Source organism: Sminthopsis crassicaudata, chromosome 1 (genome assembly GCF_048593235.1).
Source record: "Sminthopsis crassicaudata isolate SCR6 chromosome 1, ASM4859323v1, whole genome shotgun sequence".
In the NCBI taxonomy this organism is placed as follows: Eukaryota; Metazoa; Chordata; class Mammalia; order Dasyuromorphia; family Dasyuridae; genus Sminthopsis; species Sminthopsis crassicaudata.
Window position 1 is genome coordinate 20,481,369 of NC_133617.1, and position 26,919 is coordinate 20,508,287.

The 26,919-nt window shown below is 39.2% G+C and overlaps 1 protein-coding gene across 1 annotated transcript in view; it reads left to right on the top strand.

Moving 5' to 3' along the window:
- Nucleotides 1-26,919, top strand: part of SPPL3 (signal peptide peptidase like 3) — a 121,720-nt gene that overhangs the window by 86,485 nt on the left and 8,316 nt on the right. The window contains exons 4-6 of the mRNA XM_074296026.1: nt 9,401-9,520; nt 11,218-11,296; nt 17,440-17,552. Of these exons, the coding sequence (XP_074152127.1) occupies nt 9,401-9,520; nt 11,218-11,296; nt 17,440-17,552 (312 nt within the window). The remainder of the gene's footprint in view (nt 1-9,400; nt 9,521-11,217; nt 11,297-17,439; nt 17,553-26,919) is intronic.

The window sequence follows — 26,919 nt, forward strand, 5'->3', positions numbered from 1 at the left end:
GCAGAGGCTGTCCTGCACAGGGCTGGGTGAAATCATAGGTCTAGTACACACGCAAAACCAAAATAAAACAAAACTTCACATTTTTGTGCAAATGCTTCACATCAGTTCATTTGAGCTTAATATTGAGCCACAGATGGAGCCTACATATATTATACCCATTTTACAGGGGTAAAAAACAAAAAAAAGCTCAGAGAGGAGATATGACTCACATAGCTAGTATCAGAAGTTGAATTTGAATCCAGGTTTTCTTGATTTCAAATCAAACCCTTGATCTCTTCACTGGGCAGTTGGTAAAGAGGAGGAGACGAGAAACCATTCTAGATAGGAGTGGGAGAGAGAGAGGTACAACCAGCCACTGAAACAAGCATTTATTAAGTGCCTGCTGTGGGCCACCTCAGGCCTTCCACAGACTCGCCTTCAAACTAGAAGGGACCTGAGGGAGCATTTGAAGGAACTCAAGAGCCTAAAAATTTATATTTACAGCTGAAGAAACTTTGTAACCAGCATAATAAGGAATTAGATAAATCCCAGATGAAGAGATGTCATTTGCTCTGGTTAGCAGAACTTCCCTGGGGTTCTGAGGTAGGGGAATAGTAGAGATGTAGGCAAGTTCTAGTTCTAAATCTCCCTTATGCTATGAAGTCACATAACCTCTTTGCCTCAGTTCCCCCATCTGTTAAGAGTCCTGGTCTCCATATCAGAAGTAAGCAGGTTTTAGCACTTATGAGTGTGCTATTTAGCAGAACGAGTGGGAACAAGATGCAACAAGAATAACAAATAGCTACAAAATCATAAAGTTTAACCACTGTTTTCTTAAGCTTATAATATGACACTGATCTCTGTCTAGGAAAAAATCCCTCACCACAAAGTTTAACAAATTTTGGAACAAACTGTCCCAGTAAGCTCCTGGAATTAAACTTGCTGTGGACTCCCTGTCAGAACCTAATTTTGAGAAGGAGCTATAAGAGATCAGCCTGCTTCCTGCCAGGATAGAATCCAAATCTCTTGTACTCAGGAAAAGCCTTTGAAGTCCCTTGTTGCCCAGAATACACAGAATGACTCAGTATAAAATTTTATAAACCTGGTGGTATGAAATAATGTCACTTCATCCAGTTCATAAACTTAAGAATCTGATTCCCTCCCCTCCCCGCAAATAAAATTTCCAACTTGAAATAATTATACATCAGGGTATTCAAAAAATCTCCATGTAATTTGACGTTTTAATGGCCATACTACCATAAATCTTTATAGTAGAGGGAAGTGACTTTTGTTTAGTCAGCCAGTTTCTATTCTCATACAGAGATTCATGTCTAATTTATGTCTTCCTTATTATGGGTGATAAGTTTTTTTAAAAGCATTTTTATAACTACTTATTCTTGTTTTTAATTAATGAATTTCTTTTTTTTCTTTTCCGCCTTCCCTTCTTTTTAATTAAAAAAATTAAAGAGGGGAAAACCCCATAGCAAATATGGCAAGTCTAGCAAAGCAAACTCTCACATGGGCCATGTTTAAAAAAAAAAAAAAAAGGTCTCAGGGCAGCTAGGTGGCGCAGTGGATAGAGCACTTCCTGGCTGTGGGACCCTGGGCAAGTCACTTAAGCCCAGCCTCAGAAAAGGAAGGGGAAAAAAAAGGTTTCAACCCTCTATTCTGCATCCATCACCTCTCTTGTCAGGAGCAGAGAAGCACATTTCAATTTGGGGCCTTTATAATCATGGTTGGTCAATGCAATGATCATAATTTTTGAGTCTTCCAGAGTTTTCTTTTTATAATATTGTTATTATGCAAATTGTTCTCATTTTGCTGTATTCTCCATCAGCTTAATTTTTTCTGTTTTTTTTTTTTCTGGAAACATCCATTTTCTCATTTCTTATGGTACAATAATATCACATTTTATTCATATGTCCTAATTCCTTTAACCATTCTCCAATATATGAATACCTCTTAGTTTCCAGTTTTTGCCACCACAAAAAGAGATGCTTTAAATATTTTTGTACCTGAGGCTTCTTTTTTCCTCTTTATTTGATCTCTTTGGATATCGGTCCAGTAGCGACATTGCTAGGTCAGAGGATGGGCACAGTCCAGATAGTTTTCCAGACTGGCTGGACCAGTACGTGGTTCTACCAGCAGTGCTTCCCTGTATCCACTCTGCCACAGCCAGAGCAGTGTTTTATAAAATGACAGTACACTCAGTAATTTCAATTTTTTAAGACAGAATGGAGCCTTCTTACTCCCCACTCCACTGTACCATGCTGCCAACAATCATTTGTTGACTGCCCGTTGCAAATATGTATTAAAGGTGCATATATAACCTCAAGGCACTTAACAGTTTAATTGGAAACAAAAGATATTTTTATTAAAAATTGTAGAATAGCAAAAGGCAGCATAGGATACACACCCCATGAATGATAAAGAGTGCATTTGATATCACAGAGCATATTTTAATGCTGCTGTGTAAGGGGCTGGAGCTCTTGAGTCAATGCACTGGGGTGGGACGATGATGTACTTGAGGCTAATTACTGATTGGACAACACTCTATAAAATTATGCTTGGAAAATGGTCCTTCCCACTATCCTGTGTGCGCCCAATTGTTTGGTGTATACAGAGAATTGTGGGAGGGACTAGAAGGTGCAGTGGGCCACAGTCATTTCTTCGAGAGAGAGATGAGGTGGTAAGGTCACAGAGATCCTACACGTGCACTCTCTTCATTTCTACTGCTAAAGACCAAGAATAAAGACTTATCCTGACTCCAGCTGATTCTGAGGTACCCAGGGTGCTAACGCGTCATCACATTGCTGCCTACCCTTTTCTGCTTTGGTGTGAAACTTGTTACTTTTCAGTTCCATTCTTGTCATTTTGGGATATTAAATGAATAAGACAATCTGCCTTCACATCCTGAAAGTAAGTGCACACACATACCTTTGATCTAGCAATCGTGCACAAATATTCGCCATTATTTTAATTATTGCTCTTATTATTTGGAGATTAAAACTTGGAAAGTCTTTTGTCAATCCATCTCTCCCGTTTCCCTACCCTTCCTAATTCTCGTCATTCTCAATGGGATTATGCTCCCTCCATCCCTCAGCATTCTTCCAGGCCAAAGCAGCCCTTTGTCAATCTTACTTTCCTCCCTTCCCTTTCTTGATCTTGCAGTTAACAAACCCTCGGCTCTGTACCATCACTTGATGACTCCTCCACTCCACTTCCCTCATGCATGAAAATGGAATTGGAGGAAATCACAAAATTGAACTGAATTCACACAAAACTTATCCTTTTGAATCCCTAGAGCACTTTTCCCTAAGGGATTGTTTAAACCAGGCTATTTTCTTCTTGAGCTTCCCATGGCATTCTTCATTCGTTACTCTCTCCCTCACCCACTGGCTGTGCTGAGGAAATAGTGACCATTCACCATAGGCTGCTGCTTCTTCACTTCTCTGCTTCTTTATCCTAGTCTCTGATGAGCCCCTTCTCACCAAGATCTTCCATGTGTGTCCTTGATCCCATCTCCTCTTCTGATTCCAACAGATTTCCCCCTCCCTCAGCAGTAATCTCCTCCTCTCTAATTTTTACTATCTCCCTAATTACTGGTCCCCATCTCCCTCCCTCCCAAATTTATCCAAAACTCCTCCTTCCTGGACTGGCAAAAAATTGAATGACTGCTGATCTCTCAAGATATCACACTCCATCTCTCCTTTCAAAATCAGATAGCTAGAAAAAAAATTTCACATACCCATTGCTGCCACTTGCTCTCCTTTCTTCTCGGCGCTGTGTTCCTTTACAGTATCTCCATACTCTCTCCTGGTGACGTCACCTGAGGTGGACCTAATCATCACTTCTGGGCAGAGAGCTCCCAGACCTTTGTAACCGACCTCAGTCTGTCTCCCCAGCTGCAGTCCTCCATCACCAGCTGCATGTTGCTTATCTCCAACTGAATGTGCCAGAAGGATCTCAAACTCACCCTGCCTCCCGGATGCCCCTCACACCATCATCACCCCATCTCTGTGATTGTCTCTTTGCCCAGAATGCTCTTCCTTCCCCTCTCTGCCCATCTAGCCTTCTGACAAGTCTCCACTAAAGTCCCATCTCCTGCCTGAAGCCTTTTTCAGTTCTTCCTCCTGCTCATTCCTTCCCTCTGGATTTTCTCCAGGGTATGCTTTCTGTAATATATCTTTGTACTCAGCTGCTTACATATTATCATCCTCATTACTCTGTAAGCTCTTTGAGAACAGAGACTGACTTTTTCCTTTCTTTGTATCCCTAGCACTTAGCAGAGTGCCTGACCCGTAGCTAATTCTTAATAAATGTTTGGACTGACATGTTCAAATTGAACTACTTATATTTCTGCCTTCCACACTGCTCTGTTTCTCTCAAGAGCACCATCATCCTGGTTGGAAGCCTCAACATTAACCTTGGCCCTTTACTCTCCTTCACTCCACATAATCAATTGCTAGATCTCACTGTTTCTGTCTTACATCCATCCTGTTCTCTCTTGGTCACTAATTCAGGCCTTCATCATTTCTAGCCCTATCAGAACCAAATTATAATTGGACCTCTTGTCTCTTTGTCCTCCTGATTCATTGTTGCCAAAGTAATTTTCCTGAGTGCAGCTCTTATTGTGTCATTCCTCTGTTTAGTAACTCCAGCAGCTCCCTGCTATGTGAACTCTGCTTAGCTTATATAAACCTTTCACAACTAGCATTTTTTATATTTGTGTGTGTATGTATATAATATATATATATATATATATATATATATATATATATATATATATATATATATATATTATATACATACACACACATACACACCACACACAAATATTTTCATACTAATTTTACTTTGTTATGTATACACATACACATGTATGCGTGTGTGTGTATGTATATATATATATGTAAATATGGCTTTGTTTTGGACTAGATGATTTTAAAGCTCTCTTCTATTTGATTCCATTTTTTTCTGAAAACTTTTATATATATATATATATATTCCCCCCCCCCCCTGAGCCTGGGGTTAAGTGACTTGCCCAGGGTCACACAGCTAGGACTGGTACTCTATCCACTGCGCCACCTAGCTGCCCCTTTTTTCTGAAAACTTAATCCAAAAAATTAAGGGAGAAATCTAACTCTATTTTAGGCACTGGCTTTAAAGATATATTAACTTGGGTAGATAATTTGAGAGTTTATTGCTTTTTTGTTTGTTTCATTCCTTTCATCAGCTGTTTTTAAAAAAAAAAAAAAAAAACGAGGTTTTTATTTTTTCAAGTACATGCAAAGATAGTTTCTAGCATTCACCCTTGCAAAACCTTGTCTTCCAAATTTTTCTCCTTCCCTCCCCTAGACAGCAAGTAAGTTGGTAGAGGTTACATATGTGCAATTCTTCTAAACTTATTTCTGCTTTTATCCTGCTGGCCAAAGAAAATCAGATCAAAAAGGGGGGAAAAATGAGAAAGAAAACAAAAAATATTGTGTTGTTAGCCACATTCAGTCCCCATAGTTAAGAGTTTATTGCTTTAAAAAAAGGAGAAGCTGGAGGTCTTGAGTACTAAGCATTTACTATCCGAAATACTCTCAAAAGGACAGACCATAGCTCCCCTCAAGGAGCTTACATTCTACATTACACATAAAGGGTAAGAGCTGAGGCCGCACGGTGTGGAGATGCAGGCACACTCTCACTTTATGACACCTGAGTCCCAGGGGCAGAGTTCTGGTATTGTCCAGTGGAGGGGCAGCTGGCCCAGAGTGGGGCACAAGTTGGGAGGAACTTCATAATGATGATAGATTCCCAAGATGTTGGGTCATTCATTCTCTATTTTTAATAAGTCTAACTTACATAGTTAAGACTTGCTCAGAGTCACATGATATATATTAGAGAAAGGACTTTAACCCAGTTCTTCCAAGGCTGGCCTTCTGGATACTACCACACCTGCTGTGAGGTGGGTGTTTGCAAACATAAACAAGAATTTATGTCAACACTACTCCTCTGGCAAGTGCACTTTGCCTAAGGCTTCCATCTCAACCCCCTACAGTCATTCTCTCTACAGGAGTAGAGAAGGGACCCCCCCCCCCCCCCTTCTTCTAGTCCCACCTATCACCGTAGCCATTATGACAGGAAGCAGCCCTCACTGAGAAGGGACTAATGTCAGCTGCCACAAACAGGCAGGTATGCCGAAGAATTCCAAGAACAGGATCGCTCTCCAGTCGCCAGCTTCCAACCTTCCCCCAGAGCCCATGGGAGGGCACGGACCTTGGTGAGGCCTGCCAACTATCTCCCTGGGTGCTCAGCAGCCACAGCTATTGAAACACTGAAAGCAAAGTTCTCTGTGCCAGAGTCCTTGGCTCCAGCCAGTGGCTCCGCATCTGCACAGAGATGGCTTTAATGATGATAGCGACAGTGAAGAAGTAGTAGGACCACTGGCCTTGCCCCTTCCCTCCTCACCCGCCTCAGTCCTGGTCCTTCTGTCCGACCTGCAGACGAAGCTTCCTGGGTGGCTGGGAGCTCTCTGAGAGCAGGGCGGGCAGCCTTCTTTTGGCACTTCCAGCACTCAGTACAGATCTTAGCAAGTGCTTAAGGAATGGTGGTTTTCCACTTATTAATTCATTACATTAATCTGTGTCTTGAACAAGCGTTGCAGAAATGGCAGTAAGCTTACCCAGGTCGAAGTGTTAGAAAACATGGCCTGGATCCCACTGGGACACGACTCAGCACGTTCGCTCAGCCGGCTCATGCTGGGCTGGGGCGTGATTGAGGGTAAATGAATGACTGCCATAGCAAAGAGGCAATAACAAGGGGGGCAATCACAGACTGTTCCCTGATGCAAAATAACCTTTTTTAACCCCAATATTCTTCTGGTAATGTTGCATGACTATAAATGATGAAACCTCGCCTTCTTTGAGTAACCCCAAAGGCAGTGTAGAAGACAAATGGACATAACTCATTTACAGCCTATTAGCAAATGAGGGCACAGTTCCATGACAGCTGCTCCAGGAGAAGGAGGCTTTGCTAGTGGAGGTGGGCAGGAGATCTCAGGTCCAATTCAGTGTGCATTAGAGGTGAAGGAGGGAGAGAGAGAGAGAATTGGAAATAGAGGAGAAGTAAAAGTGGAGATTTTAAAGACTCCTGAGTAAGAAGCAACCCCTGGAAAAGATGAAGTGAAATGTAACATGTAAAAGACACGCTGGGGATACAGATAAAAACAAAACATTGTTAACTTTCAGAAATTTTTCACATAGTTGGACAAAATTGCTTGGCCTGCTAGAAAATGCTGGTTTGGGAATCAGAGCAAGTTCCCTTTGTTCCCTCCTCGTTTCCCCCTCCTGGCTTCCTGATCTTGCTCAGTACCTTTCCTCTGTGATCTGTTTATCCCATAGGTACCTGCTCATCCATTGTGGTCTGCCTGTCGTTTCCTCTGTTAGATTGTGAGCAAGCATCGTCTCTCTTTGATTTTGGGGAGGGCAGAGTTTGCTTCAGTTTTCTAAGTAATGTAAAAATAAACATTGGTATTCAGTAGGAAAACCACATTTAGATGGAATGATAGGCTCAGACCCATGCCTTGACTATTTAGATCAGTAGGCCATTATTTTGAGCCCAACAGTCCAGAGTAGGGGCTATATGTTTTTTCTCTTAGGACCAGCATAGTTAAGTTCAGCACTTGTGTGAAGAATGATGGATTAGACAGACAGAAACTGTTCAGAACTTGAATCTTCTTATTTGAATTATGCCGACACGTTCACTGTTCTTTCTGCCTTCACTGCCTCTACTTTAACTCATCTCTTCACTTCTAGCTTATCTTCTCTATAACTAAGATGATTTTTCTCAAGCACATATCTAACATGTCACTGCCTTCCTCATTAACTCACTTTTGCCTCTGAGATGAAATGCAAATTCCTCAGAACGGCATTGAAAACTTTCATAGTCTGTTTTGTTTTAGAAAATGGGAGGAATACTACTAAACTACAGATCTTGTAAAAGTCGTTGCAAGAAAAGTGCTTTGTAAACCTAGAAGCCCTATCAATATGTGATTACTCCAATAGGCAGATTCTTCTCCATCTCAACATGTCTCTTCCTGTCTGTTGTCTCTACCTACCCCTTCGCTTGTTTTCCCATTTATTTACTGCCCAATAATATTTAAATGATCCCAGCTATAAAATCATCCTTCTTGTTTTCTACTTAAGACCATGGTGATTTTATCTTTGCATTTCTAATACCTCTCATTAATGCCTTGCACATAGTAGGTATTTAATATGTTTGCTGAATTGAAGAGACTCCATTTCATTGTCAAAATGAAAGTACATTCAGAGACTTTGGCAAAAAAATGTCACAGGGTCTCTTGACCAGATGCTACAAATGGACAAAAAGGCTAGGCCTAAAACTAAAGAAGAAATGGGCACATTTGCATTTGGAAAACTACACAGTGCTTTCCAAGTGATCTCAAGTTGCTACTCCAAACAAACAAAATCCTTTAACACTAATAATAATAGAATAAATACCAGTCTTAGAAGATTCAAAATTGTGAGGGCCTTAGAGTGAAAAAGGGACAGAGATCTAGAGCCCTTTGCAGGAGTCATGGAAAAACCTGGACAAAAGATCCCAGATTCTGTGCCGTTTCATCTCCTTTGTTTCCCCCAAAGCTCTGCTTTGTGTGCCGTCTCCAGCAGCTGCCTCTCCCACTGGTATGGCTAGGGCACTTTTGCCCCCTTCCCCTAAATGCTGCCTGTCCTTGTGTAAACACATCCATGCAAATATCCCTGCAATAAGCATGCTGGCCTTAGGAGAGAGAATACAGTACTTGGATTGTCAGGGTGTCAAGAAGGCCAGCCTTCACCCCAGTGCTTACGGGTGACCATGGGTAGGACTTTCATTTCTCTGGGCCTCAGCTTCATGAGCAGCAAAACCCACAGTGCCCACCTCAGTCTCCTTGTGGGTTCCAGTGAGATAAACTCATGTAAAGTACCCTGGAAATGGCAATCGTTATTGGAATCTCAGCTTCTCAGTAGCAGGCTCTTGTTATTTTTGTCTCCTCAAAGCTTTGAACATGGTAGGCACTTAAAAGTTTTCGTTAAAGCTGGTGATATGCACAATCCTATCCAAACCTTTTTTAGTTTGTAGAGAAAAAAAGAACATTAACAAATTAAATTTGTACATAATCAGAAGACATTTAAAATGGGAGTTTTAACTACTCTCATCAGACTTTACCATGTTCCTTTCATGAAAGTTCCTCAAATCGGCTAGTTTGAGTCTCAGTGTCCCTCACTATCCTTGGGGAAATTGTCTTTTATAGAAATAGTTAATAATAATAAGTAGAGGAGAAGCAAAGAGTCTGAATAACCCACATGTGATAGAATTCTCCGAGGAAGCCAGTTGAATGCAATCTAATGAAATGTGTCCGGTTTTTCTTTTGCAGGTATCCAAACGATTGACTCCACCCAAGCACTGTTTCTTCCCATTGGAGCATCTGTCTCCCTTCTAGTCATGTTTTTCTTCTTTGATTCTGTTCAAGTAGTCTTTACAATATGTACAGCAGGTAAATGGTTCTCCCTGTTTATTTTTGGTTGTAACTTTATTAAAAAGAAGATACTTGCCTTTCTAGGCTCTCCAGGGATAAAGACGCATTTGTATAATATATACTTGATATGTTTTTATTTCCATGAAGTCTGACTCCTCCTTGCCTAGAGATGGCCTATGACAACTTAGGCTTTTTTTTCTTTCTAGTTTTAGAGGATAAAAGGGAGGTGGCAAAGTTGTTAGGGATAGAATAGCCCTTCTGCCCTCCCCCCCCCCCAAGAAAAGGAAAGAGAAGAGTCATTTAGGAATTGTACAATTGTACAATGTACAGAGAAGAACCAGAGGAGGACCATGAAGAAAAGCAACAGTTTTTGAAACATGTTGAATTTATTATATATTTTAAAAGAAAAGCAAAAGGTATGTATTAGACAGTTGCATGTATAGGCCTGCTTTTTCTGTAATTTGAATATACAAATGACTAGTTGATTAGGGCTTGATTTCAGAAGAAGAAAATCATATAACTTAAGCCCTTGCTCCTATCTCCTCATCTGAACAAAGTTGCCAAAAGACAAAAAGAATAAAGAAAAAATTCAAGCCACTGAGAATTATTGAGAGAAAGAAAGTGTCATATGTGGCCTTCGTTGTATTACTATATTTCCAGCTCCTTTCTTAATGATTTAAACTTGTCCAAAGATAAAGTAACAACAACTCATCAGTTGCCATTACAAAAAAAAATTGGCCAAGCACTCTGACATTCTCCAGTCCTAGCCCTTTGTAGTAACTTTCAGAGCCAGGTCTAGAATTAGACAAAGTAAATAGACCTTTTGGGCCCAACCTATGGAATTAGGGGAATGGGGAAGAAGGGGAGGTGGTGATGGAATCATTTTATCACTACCATTATCTTGTATTGCCCTGTGTACATACATGTTTAATACTATCTACTCTCCAAGGTATGAACATATTTATTGTGTCATAAGTGTATGAGAATACATTTTTCAAACCTTGAATAAGGCATGCAGATATTTTATCCTAGCTCTGGAAAGATTATTAGTAAATGTATATTCATTTAATGAATCTGGTGCATTGGTGTGCTAATAAGTTGACAATTAAGGAGATAAGCAAACTGCCCTGTACTCCCTTCTTTAACCACTTATTTTCATTTTAGGTGGGAGATTGTTATAATTGCTAACCAAACTCAAAATGCCTAAAGGCTTTCCCCCTTGGTTAGTTGATTGTCAATCTCCTATCCTGTGACTTTTGTTTTTAAGGGTACAATATAAGAAGATGTAGCCAGAGAATCCATTGCCTTGACTTTGAAAAGGCAGCATGAGGCAATGAAAAGAACGCTGGATTTAGAGGCAGAGGCCTTGTATTCCAGTTTGGGCTCTGCACCTTGATTTCCTGTGTGACCTCACTAAACCTCTGGGACTCAGTTTCCTACTCTGTAAATTGAGGGGACTACATGAGCTCTAAAGAGGCCTTCCAGTGCTAACACTGTGATCCTTACATTGACTTCTATTGAACTTCCCTCTTCGAGGACTAGTAACAGTTAGGTGAGTGGTTAGCTCTGTATTTGGAAGGCTTTATTTCTTACTAGTGAATCGGAGTGATGAAAAACTTGCTGCAGGAAATGCAAAAAAAGAAGTACTATTAAGGACAATTTTGAAGTCATTGTCAGGTAGACAAATATATTAATATTGTCTTTTCTTCCTCTAGTTCTTGCCACGATAGCTTTTGCTTTTCTTCTTCTCCCGATGTGCCAGTATTTAACACGACCCTGTTCACCGCAGAACAAGTAAGGGCTTAACTTGTTTTTTTATAAACCACATATTTCTTTTTGTGTTTCTCTCACATTTGATAGTAACCACCAAAAACCTGACTTGCTGGTGCGGGTCATTCATATTAACACATGAATGTTTGGAGCTTGTACTTGCTGGAACTGTCCAAAAAGTTTGCTCTCTTTCCCTTTGAAGTCAGAAAATTGTTGCTTCCCTGAAGGACCCTATTGCAGTTGTGAAAATACAGATATATCTTAGGAAGTTGGGGCCATTGTAATGTGCTTCTTTTTTGAAATTTGGAATCTAAGATCATGGTGTAAGGGTTAAAAAGCCTCTAGAAGCAAGAAATGCAGTTCAAGGCATGTGGAAGGACCTGAGGGATGAGAGGTTCTGAGGTACAGGAGAGTCCTACGTGGAGGTGGGGCACAGCCCCAAGAGGCAGTGTCTGACTCCAGGTATCACGCCTCCCTCCTTTGTGCTCTCAAAGCCTAGCAGGCCTCCCTCCTTCTTCTCCGGCCAATCCCATTATGCCAGGTTCCTAGAGGACCGCCCCGTTCCCCCATATCATCAGTGGGGTATAAATATGTGCTATATAAGAATAAAGCTCTCTTTTACTTCACCCCTACCTTCTGGTGGTCAGTCTCTATGGGATCCGGGTTGGTGCCCGAAGACGGGTAAGTGTGGCCTAGCCGTGCCATCGATGGGCAGGCATTGAGAGTAGTTCAAAGGGGAGCTACCAGGTTAGAGTAGTCCATAGGGGTATAACACATGGGATATACTGGCTTTTGATTGTGAAATCTCCTTTCTAGGACTTAAAATGTAGAGATGATACTCGATAGGAACCAAGTAGACCTTTTATCATATGCTACTTAGGAATATAGTTTTTATATATAAATCATTTTAATTATTGCTGAGCAATGGAATCCAAGGGTTTTATGAAACTGGCATGACTTTAAAACGTTGGTTCAAAATTCAAAAAGCCTTTTCCAATGTTTAATTTTTAAAAGTTTAAAAATATATAATTTTTGGCACTTTGATTTAATTTAATCTTAATGTTTACACTTAAATCTTAACATCAGTTTTCCCACACAAATTGAATTCCCAGCTAATATTTCTGCCATATCTTTTTTCATGTAGAGATTTAAGTATTTAAATATTAATAGAAAAAAAGCCACAGTGACATTTTTTAAAAATTCATTATGTGAATTTATTGCATCCTCACCATGAACATAAAGGATAGCTCAACACTAAGAAAAACAATAAAACTGTGGTTAAACAAGTCAGTAGTGGAAAACCTCCACAAATGGTTCAGCAAAATGCAGCACTTCAAAATGCAAAAACAATTTATTCAGTAATGAAAGGAATTTGATCAAAAACCCTTAAATTCTAGCATTGTTTTTGTGCGAATGTATATATATATTTGTATTCATTTATTCCTGTTAGAAACACAAAGTCAAACAAAATAAATTCCTACATTAGTCATGTCTTAAAAAAAAAAAAAAAAAAAGTCTTGATCTACATTCTGGATCCAGAAGAGGTGGGGAGCAGTTTCATCATGAGTCCTCAGGAATTATGCTTGGTCATTGCACTCATCAGTGTTCTTAAGTCTTTAAAATGTTATTTTATATAAAATGGACCAAACTTCTGAGTCTCGTGAGCAAAAATATGACAGACTATACATTTTCTCCAGTCGCCACAACCTTTTCAAAGTGGTATTGGACACCTACAGTCTAAAAGATGGTAAACACACACACACACAAAATGGCACTGACTGTATTAGTTCATTCAGAACCCCTCCTCCATCTTCCTCTCTTCCAGTAGAGTGACTGAACTAACGATCCCACGGATACAACACATGCTTGCATCCAGACCTACTTTATACATCCTACTCCCTTCCTTTACAGTACCATAGAGACCCTAGTTTTAGGATACCCAAATTTGCTCGGGCTTAGACAGCCTGCTTGGCTACAGTTCTTCAGGAGCAAAAGTCTGCTGGAGACCAACCACCCCAAAGCACCAGCACTGCAAAGCTATGAACTGCTGGTACCCAGCCATAGAACTGAGGAATAAATCAGTGAGACAAGCACCATACTGCATGTGGAGAGACTGAGAGGAAGAGCTAGACATCCAGATGGGGCCTGTTCTGACCATCCAAAAGTCATTTGGAGTAGAGAACTAGACTGGAAGACAGTGAATTGCTTGATGTGTAAGAAGGCGAAGACACTTTGAAGTCCATCTCCTAAAGAGTCACCATCAGAGGGGAGATGATGGGAAACAAAATAAAGTTGAGTAAATGACTGAAAATGCCAAAGAAGTAAAAACTTTGAACATCAACAGATAAATCAACAGGAAAAACATGAACAAGAAAAGGAAATATGCCTTCAGAGCTAGTAAACAAGTTCAGAGATCTTTGAATAAATAACAGCAAACAAAGAAAAATGATCCAAGTCTTGATGAGACAATACCTGTAGAATTTAAGGACATGAAACCATAACATGCTGTCCCCGAGTGGTTCAAAAGAAAATCAAGAACTTGAGAGCAGAATAGAAAAAACTTGGGTCTGCAGTGTCAAACCTCATCAAAGAAACAAAAGAAAGAACATAAGGTTGGTACTACAAACACCCAAAAGTGAAGAGCAACCTGGAAAAAGAGAAGCAAAAAACAAGAACATTAAAAGAAAATGTTCTCCCCATGCAAGCAAAACTGAACTTGAAGACAGGATATGTAGAAACAGCCTAAAAAAATCATAGATCTCCCAGAAGAACAAGACAGAAAAAAACAGAAACACCTTAATGAATTCAGAAAATAAGAATATTCACCAGAACTTCTAAATATAGAAAATGTCATTCCATTTGGAAGAATTCACAGATCACCTCCAGAAAAAAAGGATAATCGGTCTGCAAATTTCAAGACACATAATGGATAAATTTAATAGTTTGGTTCAGAAACAACTTCTGTAAGCCATCAGGAGAAAGACTTTTAAATACAAAAAAACATTTCAAATATTCTGTACCCATTAGAAAAAGAAGAAAGGAATGGAATAATCTGTCCCTAAGAGTATTGGAGTTTGGGATGCTTCCCAGAGTGACCTATCTTCATATCTGAGCTGAACTAGATAGTATAAAAGATGGATATTTTAATTATACTGAAAAGAATATTTGCCTCTTAAGCCTTCCAAATAACAGATATGGAGAGAAGTGAATAAATGTAACGGACAAGGACAATAACAATAAGAGTGACAACAAAGAGACCAAGAAAAGACTTCTTTCTAAATGTACACAGGGAGACCAGGGAAGAGATGGAAATCTCATAAGAGGTCACAGTAAAGGCAGATGGAGTATTATGGACAGAGCCAGTCTGGATAGATGAAGGGAGAAGAGGGTGGTGGAGGATGAAGAGGAGTAAACGATGCATTGGGACCAAATCAAGGGCTAGTAATGTGGCCTCAGAAAGTGAAGATCCTAGGGAGATAAGTGAAGAAGGAGGGGGGAAAAGGAGGGAGTAGAGGGATGCATTATTTTAGGTGTAGAAGAGGGTTCCATTGTTGAATACATCTGTGAATGAAGAAAGATGATGGGTGAAGGGAGATAAGGCCTAGACACTGGATAAGACCTGGGATGGGGATGTTCATCTACTTGTCCTGGAGTGTTATGGGGTCAGTTGGAACCGTTGGGGGCAGCTGGCACTTGGAGGAGTCAGAGAATGGACACGAACAGATTTCTAGGAAAATGGAGGGAAAAAAATGTCAAGAATAGAGGAATAAATGGAATGACTATAATGATGTATAAATCAGTGATGGGCTTACTAGCCTGAAGCAATGACCTTTCTGACACTTGCAAATAATTGGCTTTATTCTGCAAATGAGATACAATGAAAACTGGGACTCCAAAGGGCTACTAAGCTACTAAGCCTTAAGTCCCTTAGTAAGGACTTTCTGTCCCTACTAAGCTGAGACAGAAAGCAACCAGAAGGGAGAGCCTGGAATATACATTGACTTGCATGAAGAAAGGAGAGAGAGAACAAATGATCATGGAGTTAATGAATCAGAATGAGGGTCTAGAGTAAACAGAAAGGGAAAGTGGATAATAAAGAGGGAAAAAATTTTTTTGGAAAGAGACACACAGACACACACACACAGAGATTGAACATAATTCAGGGAAGAGGGAACTTGAGACTAAAAAGCGTCTGCATAGATAACATTAATGAGTCTAGGAATAAGGGAAGTGGTCAAACAGGAGAAGTCTCTGTTACATTTCTTTAATAAAAGTTATCTGAATTATGTAAATGTGTGTGTGCGGCATTCTCCTATAGATTAACTGTCAAAGGAGAACAATGATTTAAAAAAAAAAAAAAATTGCACAGCCACCGGAAAGAAAACTGCTCCAAATTAACAATTGTAAGAAAAATGCAAATCAAAACAACCTCAAGGTCCAACGTCACCCTCCAAAGTGACAAAATTAGCGGCAGTGTTGGAAGATTTAAAGAAAGATAGGCACTGGAATGCCTTGTTGGTAGAGCTGTGAAATGGTATAATCATTTTGGAAAGTAATTTGATTTTATGCAAATAAGATGACTAAAACCTTTTCTAATCTTTGAAGTAGAGATTGAATTTATACCACAAAGATGCCACATAGAAGGAAAAAAGTCACCCTATTCTTCAAAATAGCAGCACTTTTGTTGATAGCTAAAAATTGGAAACGTGAAAATGCCATTGATTGAGGAATGCCTAAGACAAATTGTGGCACATAAATATAACAGAATATTATTGTACTATAAGAAATGATGTGTATGAGAAATACAGGAAGATCTACATGAACTGATATAGAGGGAAAGAAGCAGAACCAAGAAAACAATATATTCAACAACTGCAGCAGTGGAAAGAGAAGGAACAACAAAGTGTGTCAGTAACAGAAGTAAAGTCATCAAGTAGCACATTAAGAGATTTGAGGAGAACCCACCCATGGGGGATATCATTATTTGAATACTAAACATGACCGTGTCTTGGGTCTTTTGGATTAAGAAAAAACTCAGTGATTTATCCACATACTGTTCACTATAATTTCAGCTAAAATACATACTTGTGTGTATATGTGTGTGTGTGCCTCCTTCATGGAGATATGAGGTCCACAGATGTTACACATTGCACATATTTTTTGCCTTTTTCAATGTATCAATCAGTTTTCCCTCTAAAACATATCTGTTATATGAGATGACTTTCTGGGAGGGAGAGGAATAATTGGATAACTATAATGATATAAGAAACAAGTATCAATAAAAATTTAAATTTAAATTGTTCTCTTCTTTCTGCTCACTTTACTTTTATCAGTTCATTAAAATCTACCAATGTTTCTCTGTAATTGTCTCCTTTACCATTTCTTACAACACAATAATATTCTATATTAGTAATACACCATTCTTTTTCCAGCTATTTTTCAATTGTTGCACATCCCCACAGTTTCCAGTTCTGTGCCACCACCAAAAGGGCTGGTACAAGTATTGTTGTATAGATAGATCTTTCTCTTCTTTGGATTTTTAATGGGGATATGGATGTACACTGATTAAAGAGAATGGCCAGTTTCGTAACTTTTTAGGAGTGCTTCCAAGCTTCATTCCAGAATGACTGCCCCAGTTCACAACTCCTTCAGCAGTGAGCCTTGTCAAGTTTTCCACGGTTCCAGTATTTGCTACTTGACATTTTTTTGGTACCATGCTTTCAGTAAACTAATCTTACTAAAGCAAATGAATTTCTCAGCAATGCATAAAATAATAAAAGTATATATATATATTTTCAGTGTAATCTGTTAGGCTTAAAGTAACTATTTTGCATTTGGTAAGCTCTTAGTAAATTTGTTCATCCATGTAAAAATTTAATTATTTACTTTTGTTAGACATAATTTATGTGGTACCTGTCAGCTTTCATAATGATAAATTTGAGCTAAAAAGCCAGTTATCATGATGAATCCAGAAATTCCTATGAATTTTTGTGAACCATTTCAAAGAAGGTTGAAATTATTTGGGTTAATAAATATAACAAATATGTTGCCTATAAAGTCTCTTAGTTCATAATGCTCTTCTTGTATCACTGAACCTCTACTCTCCAAGAACAAGAGTTGGTTTTGTTCCTTCACTAATCCACGTGGTGATGATGGCTTGTTTATAGGATTTCCTTTGGCTGCTGTGGACGTTTCACTGCTGCGGAGCTGCTCTCTTTTTCCCTTTCCGTCATGCTCGTCCTCATCTGGGTTCTGACGGGCCATTGGCTCCTCATGGATGGTGAGTAGCTGCAGTTTGTTACCAATGTTATCGGGATTTTTATAAATTATGTTAATTTATAAATATGCTGCTCCTTAGTAAGCTTAAAGCTTGGGTCTTGGGCTCTGCCTCATTTTGGGTTTTCAAAAAGGTGTGCTTGCCTTCAAGCTTACTCTGCCATTCTAGTCTTCCCTTTGAACACCCCAGGCTGTTTCCTTAGTCTCTTTGTTACTTTTTTAGTGTCAAGAAACCATCATTTGATAGGTCTGTGCTGTCAGAGCTTTTCCATTCTGTTGCTGCTTGGTCCCTTGTACAGACCGATACAGTCAATACCATCATTCAGCCAGCATCTATTGAATGCTCTTTATGTGCCAGAAATTCACCTGATGACAAAGGAACAGACACAAGAAACATCCCTTGTCTTCACAGTGCAATGTGCATAGGAAATTAAATACATATAATACAGATGCAGATTAATTTTTTTAGAGAAGACACTAACAATGGAGAAAGAGGGAAGGTGAGCATTACTGACCAGCCAAAAGCAGTGGCCCTTGAGCAGAGCTTTCAAGGAAGTGCAAGATCCCAGAAGCAGACATTATAAGGGCGTCTATACTGGGAAAGACACCCAGCCTGTGCCAAAGCATAGAAGGATCGAGTTGTCTGAAATACATTCCCAAGAGACAGAGAAGTGGATGTGCTTTGAGAAAGTTTATGCAATGGGAATAGACGGCTTTTTCTAGGAGTTCATAAAACTGGGGAATGATATGAGTAGCTTAATGGAATCAAATCAAAGGTTGGTATTTTGTTTTGTTTTAAAGATAGGAGATATCTAGACATATTTGTAAGGAGTTGTAAAATAGGGGCCCAGAGAATAAGAAATGTGTGTAGTAACAGATGAAGTTGTCAAAGGAGTCACTTTCTAGAGGAGAAGGGGTGGGGAGAAATAGTATCATGGATACAAGCTGAAAAGTAGTCACTTGTATGGTCAAGGGCGCATTCAAAGGTAGATCCTGAGGCCACATATTGAGGTGACTTAGAATATAGGTTGGCTAGTGGGAGGATTGGGAGCAGGAGAAATTTAGGGACTGTGGCATAGAGTAAGTGCTTAATAAATATTCATTGAATTGATTTCAGGGCCGCAAATGTGAAGTTAATGACAGATAAAATTATTGTTGTAAGGTTTCGGTTACTGTAATGCTGTATTATCATTAAGGAAAAAAATACACTTTGGTCATTTAGTTTAGGACCTGAATGCCCACCATGTGTTTAAACAATGAAATGAAATGAAATGTATAAATTTTTTAATGATTTTCATTTTGTAGTGCTAGCTTTTCCTTGTCTTTTTTTCTCACCCGGATTTCTCTTTTTAATTGTTTCTGGAGTTTGCTAAGTGAAAATACCAAAAATATTTTAGGAGAAGGAAAATAACTTCCAAATAATACACACATGTATACAGACTAGAGTGAAAGGACAAATTCCTATTGTCTGTTTAAAAGATGTTAGGATTGAATGGGAGAGCATGGAAAATGTATACATGGAATCCTTTTCAATTACTTGTGTAGATTATTAGTTTAAAATTATTCCAGTGTTGGGGGGCAGCTAGTTGGTGCAGTGGATAGAGCACCAGCCCTGAAATCAGGAGGACCTGAGTTCAAATCTGGTCTCAGACATTTAACACTTCCTGGCTGTGTGATCCTGGGCAAGTCACTGAACCCCAATTGCCTTAGCAAAAAAAAAAAAAAAAAAAAATTACTCCAGTGTTGATCAAGTCACTTTCTTTCCCTTTTTTTCTTCCTGAGAGAATTGGATAGTTCCAGTTAACTCAGCCTCTTAGGTGCGTGATATTTTTAATTCTGCAAACACAAATGTTGAATACGTTGATGAAAGAACAGTTAAATAAGTTTGACTTTTTCAGAATATCTAAAGAATTGATTCTCCTATATATTAAGACAATTGAATTGTGTGTTAGGAGACTCAGAATCCATATTGTGTTTTTAGTTATTGCAATATTCTTTATAAAATATGCCAGATGTTTGAAACTCTTGTTGAGCCTCTGTTGGCCCATCAACAGTGAAGCATGAGGCGATTGGAAGTCAGACATAAATGCAAATGTTGTCTCAGACACTTCTGGTTGTTTAATCTTATGGGTCACTTGACCTTTTTTTCCTTTCTGTTTCCTCATCTATAAAACAGGGTCAATAATAGCACCTGTCTCTCGGGATTGTTAGATTTGTCAAAATATTTTGAAGATACCCTGTTTCCTAGAACTAAGGCCCAGCTAAACAGGCTTTGTCCTAGGATGGCATAACAATAATCCTTTGCATTCAGGATGATGTCACCCTCTGACAAAATGTGTTGCTTGGATCAGTACCAGGTGTTCATGAGAGAGTTAGCTTTCCCTTTTCCCTAGGGCTAGCCGTCACAAGTTCCCAATCCTCCCTCATAGGAGTCTTTTTCTTCATTCTTAAATTAAACAAACTTCTGTTTGTACCCTAACTCTCCTGTCTCTAGACCATTCTGTTTCATCTCTGCTCACCCACAGGTTAGAAGCTGGTTCTAGTCCAATTGACATTAATTGGTGTCAGAAGGGAGATTTGATGTGGAGCTGGACAAATGGACTGCCCAGTATCTATACCCAATTGAGTGTATATGTTATTCCCTCTTGGGAATACTGCTAATCTACTCGATTAGAGTAAGGCTCACCCACTCCCACTTCTCTCCCCCTTCTTTTCCTCAATTGTAAAATATTTTTCTTACCATTTTTGTGTGAGATAATTTACCCTTTTCAACCTTTCCCTTTCCCTTTCTTCTAGTATATTCCTTGCTCACTGAAAATGGATTTCTCAAAAGTCTGAAACACACACTCCCCACCCCCTCTACCCCACTATCTTGTGAGTCCACCACTCTTTCCTGCTCAAATCCTCCAGCTCATCCTTAATTGAGTTTGGCTTTCTTTGTGAGGAATGTTCCAAGGCCCCTTTTCTTGACCTAAATCACTTTGGTAAGGCCTGGTTTTGGATAAGATTGGCATTTGATTGTATCTTTTCTTTTATAAATGCATCCTTGGCTATGGACTGTGGTTTTTATTTTTCTGCACTCATAGATTACATGTGTATAAAAACTGTTTATAAGAATAGTATGCAAATGCTTCATTTTCACCTTATATCCAACAAAGTAATGGAAAAGGTGACAAAAGATGCACATAGTCAATATTGAAGAGGCTGTAAAAACACAGTACTATCAGTTCTTTCTCTGGATATTCAGAGTTGTTTGGATCAGCGCTAAGTCATTTACTGGTGATCATCCCACAACATTGCTATACATACTACATTTGTACTTAGTACGAAGCATAGTTCACTTCGCACCAGCTTATGGAAATACTTCCAGGTTTTTCTGAGAGCATCCTGTTGAATTTTTCTTATAGCACAATAATAGTATTCCATCACAATCAGTTAGTTCAGCCGTGCCCCAATTATTGAACAACCTCCAGAAGAGTACTGCTATAAATATTTTTGTATGTATAGGTCCTTTTCCTTTTTGTTTTTTTACCTTTTTTGGTATACAGACCTATTAATAATATTGCTTGGTCAGATGGTATGCATAGTTTTATAGGCCTTTGGGCCTAGTTCCAAATTGCTCTGAATTCATTCACAGCTCCAGTAACAGGCCATTAATGTTGTGTTTTTCCTACATCCCCTCCACCATTTTTCATTTTTGTTTTCTGTTAGCCAATATAATAGATATGAAGTAGTACCTTAGAATTGTTTTAATTTGCATTTCTCCAATCAGTAGTTAGAACATTTTTTCATATGGCTATAGATAGCTATGATTACTTCATCTGAAAACTGACTTCATATTTTTTAATCATTTATCAGTTGGGGAATGGCTCTTTTATAAACTTGACTAGGTTCTCTAAATGTTTGAGAAATGAGGCTTTTGTCAGAGAAACTTGCTTCAATATCTTTTTCACAGTTATAATAGAAAACTTTATTTCCTTCCATCCTATCCCCCCTTTTTATAATAATTATCTCTCCTTTCATCCTGTCTCTTCTTAAAAGTGTTTTACTTCTAACTACTTTCTCCCCCAGACTGTGTTGTGTGTAATGTCTGTTATTCCTTTTTGAGCTAATTCTAATTTGAGTACCACTCTCTCTTGCCTCCCCCCTTCCCCTCAATTGAAAAACTTTTTCTTAGCACTTCTTTGTGAGATAATTTACCTTATTCTCCCTCTCTTTCTCTTTCTCCCAGTAGATTCCTTTATTTTTTTATAGATATCCCTTTGTATTCATCTCACACTTATGCCTGCTATCTATGAAAACTGCTCTAACAGAGAGTTCTAATAAATGCAGTTATTATAATTTCACCAGATTCTATTTTGTGTGTTTTGGTTTTTTCCATTTACATTGTTGTAAATATGGATGTTGTTTTCCCAGTTTATTTCATTCATCAGTTTTATATAAGTATTTCAGTGCTTCTTCAAATTCTTCAGTCTTACAGCATAATGGTTTTAAAAACATTTCCCCCCAGTTAACATATAAATATATATATATAGAGAGAGAGAGAGACAATTTTTAACATTTAGTTTTTAAAAATTTTTTAATTCCAGATTTTCTCTTTGCCTTCTTCACCTCTCCCCTCCCTGGAAACAGTAAACAGTTTAATATTGGTTACACATGTTCAGTTGTGCAAAACATATTACCATATTAGTCTCATGTGAAAGAAGATAACCTACCCAAAGAATGGGAAAATACCAAAAAGATACAAAAAATAAAAAAGAATCAGCCTCAATCTGCATTCATATGCCATTGTTCTTTCTCTGGAGGTGGAGAGCATTTTTCATCGGGAGTCCTTTGGGATTATTTTGAACTGTTGTATTCATAGTTGATGATCATCATACTGTCATTTTGCTGTTGGACAGTCATATTCTTTGACATTCACCTTTCATAATAGGTTTTTTATTCCCTCTCCGGGCACATCTATTTCATTACAAATTTTTGCTACTGTAAAAAAAATCCTAACATAAATATTTTGATGTATAATGGGATCTTTCTTTGTTTTTGGCCTCTGAGAGATTAATGCCTAACAGTGGGATCATATATTAGTCACCTCTTAGCATAATTCCAAATTACTTTCCAGAACCAATCTGAGCTATTTAAAAGTTACTGATAGTCCCAATATGGCAAATGAATGGAGGAAAAAGGCACTTAAAAACAATTACAATAATTTCATCCAGAAGTTAACATCACTTGCCATAATGAGACCAAAAGAAACTAAAGACCTTCTTTGTCATCATTAGACACCTGAGCTTCCTTGCCAAATGGAAGATGTGGGTAGCCAAGGGAATAACTTATTTTAAATATAAACTTATTGTAAACATCTGATTGAGAAGGATGATTTACTCAAGTGAACAAAATGTTCCTAAGAGCACTAATGGGTAAACTTTGGAGGATGAGAGGAAGCCAGAAGGAAGTGCTGTACACATGTTTATAAGCATCTCTTTGTACCAGGGAGAGCAGAACCATGACCCATTTAGACTTTCACAGTCACACCAAGCATGCCTAGCAGTATAATGACAGCAGCAGCAAATGGACCACACCAGTTCTAGCCAGAAGCTCTCCATTTTCAAATGTTATGGGATCAATTCTCAAAGTAACTAAAGGAGCAAAATATCCCACAGGTTTGAGGTAATAAGGTCCAAGATTCCTCTCCTTCCCTTTAACTCCAAAACTTAGTGGGTAAAATGTGCCTATTGCCTAGACCAGAAGGTATAATTGGGAAATGTCTTGATTACATAAATAAAAATACAATAGAACATAAAATTAAGTTAAGTTCTCGAAGTCAGCATGAGAAAGGAGGGATTGGAGTTGGACATCACTGAGCATTTAATTGAATGAACAGCCTATAGAACTCATCTATACTAGATCTACATCTATACACTAGAAAATATCTCAGACAATAATTTGGACCCAATGAAGTCCCCAACTCTGGCAACTGCTATGCAGGATGTCCCATAGTCTTAACATCACTTTAAGCTTTAATAACTTCAAAAGTATAAAATACTGCAAACTTGCAAAAAACAACATTCCAGAATTATTTTAATTTTTAAATGCCATATTCTTTCAGACTGATGGCTCAGTGGGAGTGTCCCCTTGCTCAGCTACCTGCATCACCCAATCTTTTTCCATTAGACATTTTCTGGGGGGTCCCGACCAAACTGGATGCATCAGAACTTCATTCTTTGAATGATCTTAAGGCTTGAATTACAAATGCAGTCCTTTTACTTGCTGTACAGCCACTGAATAAAAAGTTTTTAGAAAATTCAGAAATCTGAGTCACACAGAGCAGAAAATGATGGGAACATTAAACATTTTTAAAAGATTGCATTCAGACTTTTAGGACACCCATCTTTGACCTTCCTGGGCAGATGTCAGCCTTCTAGCTGGTGCTTCCTCCTGTCTTTGGGTTGTTTAAAATCTGTTAATGTTCATATGATTCCACTTCTTCAGTGGTGTTGATTATTGTTATTCCACAGAGACCAATGGAAGGGGGGATGGTGGTAGGTGTGAAGAGACTGCAATGTGTTACAAACGGGGAATTGTGGAGGAATGCGATTGAGAAATGTGTGCTGGAAAAATAAGGTGGCTTAAACTATGAGTTGGTGCTCTAAATCAGTGGTCCTCAAACTTTTTAAATAGGACCCCAGTACCTCAGACTGTGGGAGGGCCGGACTCTAGTAAAAACAAAAACTCATGCTCTGTCTCCGCCCCTCGGCCCATTTGCCATAACCTGGTGGGCCTCATAAATGTCCTCAGTGGGTCGCAAACTACTGGCCGTAGTTTGAGAACCCCTGCTCTAAATCATTAGGCCTTAAAAGAGTGATCATTAAAAACAAGGCTGTCATTCCCCTTCACATCCTTCAGATTAGCAAAGTTGACCAAGGCACATCTAAGGGCCAGGCAGTAGAGTTGTGAGCTGGTCCAGCCATTTCTGCAGAGCAGTTTGGAACCATACCTGAAAAGTGGTTAATCAAAGGAGTCATGGGTACAAGTTCTTTAGAGCAATTCTTGTTGAGATGGCAAAGAATTGGAAACTGTATGAGTGTCAGCAAAAGGGAGGCCTATAGAAGGATTGATCTCTGAGTGTCCCAAGGAAGCAAAGCAGGTACCCGTTGTTTACCTGCAAACTTTGTAAGAGGCTTGGGTGGGCTATAGTCTGGGATCACCTGGAGATGGGTTTGAGTTGGACTTGGCTAGGGTGGGTCTTGCTTTGCTATAAGACAATAAAATCACCTTTTGAGTGAAAGCAGCCCCAGTTTTAAAGTGTAGGTTTGGATTTAAGGCACTGCTGGGATAACTCTTGAGGGCAAGCAAGGGAACACGTATGTGAGTCCCAGGAAGTCCCAACAGGGTTCCAGGCCTTGGAATGGCCGGAAGGCAAAGTGCCTTTGTAATCCATTTAGCTCTTTCTCCCAAAAAGGGACATAAAGCAAGGGGTTTTTGTCATGACTTTGTTAAAGTCAAACTTTGACATTTATTAAAAGTCACATGCTACAGTTTTAAGAAATTAAACCAAGGGGTGCAGTGGTGAGTTCAAATCTAGCTTCAGATACTTAACACCTCCTAGCTGTGTGGTCCTGGGCAAGTCACTTAATCCTAATTGCCTCAGCAAAAAAGAAAAGAAAAGAAATTAAACTATCAAGCTTTTATTATATACTTACTTTGTGGTAAAGCCCTGGAGATACAATGAAAGGCCAAAGATAGGCCCTGTTTTCAAGGATATCGTCGGGGTTACCTCCTGAAAACAACTATGTACAAACAAGATGCATACAGGATAAATTTGAGGGGAAAATCACTAGAATTACAAATTAAGCCTCCCTTCTAGAAGGAACATGGAAGAAGCCAAGAGATTGAGATGAAGAGAGAAAGAATCTTTGTCTTGAGGGGCAAAGTCAGTAGATGAAGCTTCTTGTGGGAAGAACTAGGAGGAGGCTGGCATCCCCGGCTGACAAGGGAGGGAAGAAGCTGGCAAAAGTCAGAAGGGGCAGGTGACAGATCATTCTGGCCTTTGTTGAGTAGGGAAGGGTGACATGGTCAGAAAGGCCTGGGGGTGAGAGGCTTGAGGAGAATAGACCACATTCTGTTTGGGACATGTCTACAGGACATCCCTTCAAGCTTTCCAGTGTGAAAGTTAGAGAAGTGAGGGCTGGCTAAGATAATAGAATCAAATAATAATCATTGAATGCAGAGGAAGAAAAGAGGGTCCAAGGGCCGAGGGAGAGATGGAATGACAACAAATTGTGATGAGAGGAGGGACTTTGGGAGATCAGGAAGATGAAAATCTTCCAGCAGAGGAGAGGTGATGATAAGAGCACAGATGGGGCATAGAGTGGCTCATGAGAATGGTGAAGCGAAGCTATGTGAGGGAATTTTGATGGAAATGTTCAAAGTCCGATTCTTTTTTTACAGCAAAACAACTGTTTGGTCATGTATACATATATTGTATTTAATTTATATTGGTCAACCTGCCGTCTGGGGGAGAAGGAGGGGAAAAATTAGAACAAAAGGTTTGGCAATTGTCAATGTTGTAAAATTACCCATGCATGTATCTGGTAAATAAAAACTATTAAAATAAAAAATTTAAAAAAAAGAATCTGGGTGATAGAGGAGAAGTTAGTGAGCAGTGACATGGGGGGAAACACCTGGAAGTAGACATGGGGTGTTCCAACTCTCCTCCCTCAACTGATAAGTTTATGGGAATGAGCAGACATGCAACCAGGACTGAAAAAGGTGGCCAGGAAGCTGTGTCATGAGGAGAAAAGTTCTCCATGAGCCAGCAAACAGGACAAGTGTGAAAGGAAAAGAATTAAGATGAAAGAAAGGTTGTTACCTATGGAACATGCATTCACAGTGAAAGGTGCAAGAGGGTAAACTCTGGCAAGCAGGTGGTGCAGTGAGTAGAGCACCAGGCCCGGAAACAGGAAGACTTGTTTTCTGCATTCAAATCTAACATCAGACACAGTTAGTGGATGACGCTGGGCAAATCACTTAATAACCTCTGTCTGCCTCAGTTTCTTCCTCTGTAAAAGGAGCTGGAGAAGGAAATGGCAAACCACTAAGTATCTTTGCGGAGAAAACCCCAAGTGGGATCACAAACCAGAACAAAAACAAAAAATAGAGAAATGTTTTAAACAGTCCAATTTAACCAAATTAAATTGGTTAATCAGCTAAAATTTGCTCTCTCCCACTTTCCTCCCAGTGACAACATGTAGTTACACAAAACAGAGTCCCACATTGGCGGGTCCTCAGAATGTCCTCATGTGCCTCGGGAGTCCCTCACTTCCACCAGGAGGAGGCGCCAACGTGGGTCATTGGTCAGCATGCTTAAGTCT